The sequence below is a fragment of the Sinocyclocheilus rhinocerous genome, unplaced genomic scaffold, assembly GCF_001515625.1.
Source record: "Sinocyclocheilus rhinocerous isolate Xijiao unplaced genomic scaffold, SAMN03320098_v1.1 scaffold1281, whole genome shotgun sequence".
In the NCBI taxonomy this organism is placed as follows: domain Eukaryota; kingdom Metazoa; phylum Chordata; class Actinopteri; order Cypriniformes; family Cyprinidae; genus Sinocyclocheilus; species Sinocyclocheilus rhinocerous.
In genome coordinates, this window is record NW_015637000.1 from 940863 (window position 1) to 945938 (window position 5076).

The following is a 5076-nucleotide window of genomic DNA, read 5'->3' on the forward strand; positions in this document are numbered from 1 at the left end:
CCCCGGTGACCCCCCCCCCCCATGTGAAACACTGTCTGGCCCCAGATTCCAACGAGTGTGCCAAGTTTCAAGAGTTTTTGAGAAAGTTAAGGGCCCTGAAAAAGCACCCGAAAGCTTGAAAAAAAAAATTCCTTAGAAAAACAATAGGGCCCTGCACCCCTAGTGACTTGGGCCCTAATAACAATACTACTACTACTAATAATAATAATAATCCTGCGGTCCTAGTGGCTTGTGCCCTAATAATATTACAATCATAACTTTGAACATACTTGACTGGATTTGACTGGATGTTGATATAAAGGCTAAAATGCTTAAAATCAGACATTACAAAAAGCTTAAGTATATAGTCTTTTTTGTTCTCATATAACTAAAAATCTGACTTTCAGTGACCTACAGTCCACAGCAAAACTGAAAATTGCTCTGATAGAAGAAAAATTCCTGATTACAGGGTTTGCCATTAAGAAATAACAAAAAAACACTGGATTTTTAAAAAATATTGTAGGCTCCTAGTTTTAAAGGTCCAACTCACCAAGACGAGACAAGTGTCGACAAGAGAGAATGTTCCTGATCGGCCAATTCCTGCACTGCAGTGGACAACTGCGGGACCGTGATCCATCCCGAGTGAGCCAGATTCCCGCACCTTAAACAGGAAATTCAGAAAGCTGGCTGGGGATTCTGGGACGCCAAAGTCAGGCCATGTGGTATAGTGAAAGTGATAGATCTCTCTCGTCTCCCCCGTCTAAGTGGATAAATTAACAATAATAATGGTAATAATAATAAAAAACAGAACAGACAAGAATTGTACAGAATATTAGTATCGCTGAAGCACAGAATTGCAATTGCAAAACATCAGATAGCACTATGTGACCAAGAATGTGATTTTCAGTGGTCAATGTGTGAAACTTACACTTGCATTCTGGAGTTCCAGCACTCTGGTGGTATAATATGACTTTACGTCCTCTGACACTAGTGTTACCACAAAGCGGGTGTCACGGAACGACATCTCTCGTTCTTCTTGTGTCGGCCAATATTGTGCACACTTTTCCTGCATTAAGGAATGTGTAGAAATAATGAAAAGTAACACAAAATATATTTCCTTTATTTAAAACTCAGCAGTAAAAGCCAACAACTTCCTAATATGAAAATTTTGTTTTAAAACCAAAAGGCTGGTAAAGATGTTGTGAATTTAGATACAACAGCCTGCATTGACTTTGCTGAGGTCAGTGCACAATTAAGACAAATTTAGAGAAAAGATAAACTGTCATAAGATGCTTTCCTTATGTTCTGTGATAGTCTTATGACTTCACCACAAATAAGGGTCAGTCTACAATGTCTACAGTCTACAAACATTTGATGGTTATTTTAATTTAACTGTCCAAAATGTATTCTTACCAAAACAGTTTCAGTTACACCCACTAATGGCATTTATCACCCAACACACAGTGATATTAAGTGGGTCAATGACAAATAAAGATGATGTGAGATGTTGAAGATGAAGAAAGATAATCTTAGAAAGATGATCTTTGCATTAATTTCAAAAAGGTTTTTTAAATTTATTTTAAAAAGGGAAAAAACCCGTGGCAAATTTAAATGAGCTTTTATTTTTAGACTTTCTTTTCCTCACATCAATTCACAAAGTGCTTTATTTTTGGTTTTTTATTGTTTTTAAATATTTCAATTTGAGCACTTTTAAGTTGTATTTTCAAGTAGTTATTTTAGTAATTCTATATGTTTATTACTATGGAAGTTTTTCCATCTAATATTTACATTTATTTTAAGTTTTATTTAAATTAAATTTACTATTTTTAATAGTTATCAAGAACAACACTGCACTTCTACACATCTATTGGTTCTTTAATGATATAAGGCTCTGCTGAGCTGTGTAATATGAACTAAGAGACAGACTTTACATTTAATTGTAGTATGAATGAGTGTGGAGGCTGAAAGCTCTTAAGAGTGGTGCTTTTAAAGAGAAAAGGTTTGGATCAATTACACTTACCGAGCCTTTCTCTATTACTCTGTTGAGCATGATAACAGCTTTGGTCTCCTGCTCCCAGATCATCAGCCAAAAGTGACCACAGGTGTTTCTCAGAGGACCCTGACAATAGAGAAACACACACAAAAATGTGAACAATTAGTAGGGATGGGCCACAATGGTCACAATAATGTGTTACATGTCTTTTGTAATATAGGTCCCTAAAGAAATATGAACCCAACTCCAGACTCATTTTTCAAAACTTTCTTAAGACAGATGAGTTGACTAGTCATTGATGAGTAAACACTAGCTGATTTTCAAAATGCACATCTTCAGTAGTTAGCTATGCAAAAATAATGTAATGCCAAAAAGTCTGGCACACCTACACATTTAAAAAAAAAAAATCTAACCAAAACTGCATCTCAAATGGCTGACTAATGTATTTGAGAGTGTGTGACCTTCGAAATGCAACCCACACAGCTTGGCTGTAATAGACATTTGTAAAACCTACCACCTGCCTACATCATCCTGTAGTAACATCTCTGTAAAGTAACTGACAGAAATGGAGTAAAGGTAACTTAATGGTGTTGATAAAGGTTTAACTAAAAGCTGATAAATTCTTTACAATCCTGTTCTGTGTGCCTGAGCAAAGCCATTTCACCGCAGGTTACTATAAGGGGACTGACCCTGGAATTAGGCCACTGAAAATAACTTCAGGCAAAACATGCCTGCTTAAGGCATATTAGTCACACATCAAAACAAAACCTTTCTAGCATTGAAAACAATTGAAAATATTTACGGAAGTCCTATGACTGATTCTTTCCCTGATTCCTCATATTCATATGAGAGCTAGTGTCATATTGTTGGTGTCAAGCTGTTGGTCACACATTCTCATAATTCTCATAAACAGCATGAAATACATTGCTCCAGGTTTTATGTAGTTTTTAAAATCAGATTTTAGACTTTTTAAAACCTATTTTAAGACCTGCACAAATAAAATGAATACCATAGAGAACAAACCCATATAATCCCAAAATAAATCATGTATTCTTAAGTGTTCTTTCACTTAAATTACATATTTTATACAATATGTACATAGTTGAACCAAAAATTATTCAGACACCTGACAGAATTTGATAGTTTTTTACTACTGGGTGCAGGACACTATAATTCATTTATGTAAGTGAGGACAGCAAAATAAAGTAAACTGTGTCATATTATACCCAAAATTTCTTCATACAGTGGACTACCAGTCAAATTGATAAAAATTTGGGACCAAAAATTATTCAGACACTTTGACCTGACCATGTTTAACTTTGACCTGACCATTGCTTAAGTGTTATCTGATATTATCTTGATTATATCTTGTCATAATTTATCACCATTTTCTAAACTATAGCAAATAAACTGTGATAATGTGTGAAATGAAGGTGTCTGAATAAATTTTGGTTTGACTGTACGTACTGAAATCAGTTTATGTACTAATATCAATACATGGAAGTTAGAAGGCGATCGATTTTGGATTTTGCTGATTCAATAATAATGTGTTTAAAGAAAGGCTATAAACAGATTATTGTGCTAGTAAAATATATACATTGAATGTGTTAAAAATGTACTTAGTCTTTCCTTTATGTGACGGGAAGAGAGAAGCTACAAGAGTTGACTTTTAATGAAATGTTTGTGTAAACAAAATACCAATAATATCCAGTAAAAAAAATATATTTTATGCATATCGCAGAACTTTAAATTAAAAACAAACCTGAATCATTAAAGGTAAAATATGGGCTTAATCAAAAAGATTTTTATAGATACCTTCAATTATGACATTATATTGATTGTAATATCAAACCAGTGTTAGAAATTGCAGAGACAGGAATATTAAAGGTGTTCTTAGCAGTAAGTCTGAATTATGTAGTAAGATTATTTCCAAGTTATATGAAGGATTTCTCCAAGCAGTGGCCGATAATACACTATATGTTAAAGACAAATGGAGAAGAGAGGGAGGGAAATCTGAATATCTCGGATGATGATTGTGGAAAACTCTGTAAGATACAATGAAAATCAGCAATATGGAGAGAATTTTGTTGGATGAATGTTATTAGGTTTTTTATTACGCCAACACAGAAAAGATACAAAGGGACGGGTGCTAGCTGTTGGAGATTATGTGGGGATAGGGAAGCTAACCATTATCATATTTTTGGCAGTGTCAGAAATGAACCGAGTTTTGGCAAGGGATTACAAGAAATTTGGAAGCTCTTTTTGAGGTGACGATTCCTTTTAATTGTGAATCTTTATATCTGGCTAATATTTCTTTTGATGGGTGGAATAAGATAAAGATAAGAAACTGATGTTAATTCTTCTGGCAGCCAGTAAAAAAGTAAAGAAATGGCTGAAACCAGAGCCACCTACAGTTGATGAATGGATTGGCATATTACCAGTGGCGTATAAAGTACCTGAAAGCCATACTCAAGTAAAAGTACAGATATCTTACCAGAAAATGACTTTGGTAGAAGTTGAAGTCACCGTTTAGAATATTACTTGAGTAAAAGTCTTATAGTATGTGATATTTATTGTACTTAAGTAAAAAAAGTATTTTTTAAATCTTAAACGTACTTAAGTATTGAAAGTAAAAGTACAAGTAAATGCAAAATGGAAAAGAAGCAATACAGATCGGGCTCAGGTCGGACTCGGGCTCATTTAGCTTCACTCCTTTTATTGCACACTACTGTATGAAATATTGTTTTATTGATTATATTATAACTATTATACATCGCCTACGCAATGCGCAACGCATATACGCACGAATTAGCATACAGGTGACAGTTGACCATGCAGAGCATCAGGGAGAAACATCTTTAGAGAGAAATGCATATTTACAGATTTTTATAAAATCCGTAAAAAGAGTTTTTGTTTTTGATTTAAATTATTTAGTTTTAAAGTAGTAATTTAAAGCTTTCTATAGATATATTTAAGCAAGTCTGTGAGGCAAGTATTCGCTGAGTTTCGGTTCATCATTGTGAAGGCTCCTGGCCGAAATTGCAGAAAGCGCATCCTGTATGTATCCTTTATTTTATAAAAGCACAACGCTTTGTTGATATTGT

At 34.1% G+C, this 5076-nt stretch overlaps 1 protein-coding gene across 1 annotated transcript in view; it reads right to left on the reverse strand.

Annotated features, from left to right (window-relative positions):
- LOC107748370 (tyrosine-protein phosphatase non-receptor type 2-like) overlaps positions 1-5076 on the reverse strand; it is a 35388-nt gene that overhangs the window by 26261 nt on the left and 4051 nt on the right. Inside the window, exons 4-6 of the mRNA XM_016563144.1 lie at positions 2000-2098; positions 908-1045; positions 530-739 (exon numbers count right to left, since the gene is read on the reverse strand). Coding sequence (XP_016418630.1) covers positions 530-739; positions 908-1045; positions 2000-2098 — 447 coding nt within the window. The remainder of the gene's footprint in view (positions 1-529; positions 740-907; positions 1046-1999; positions 2099-5076) is intronic.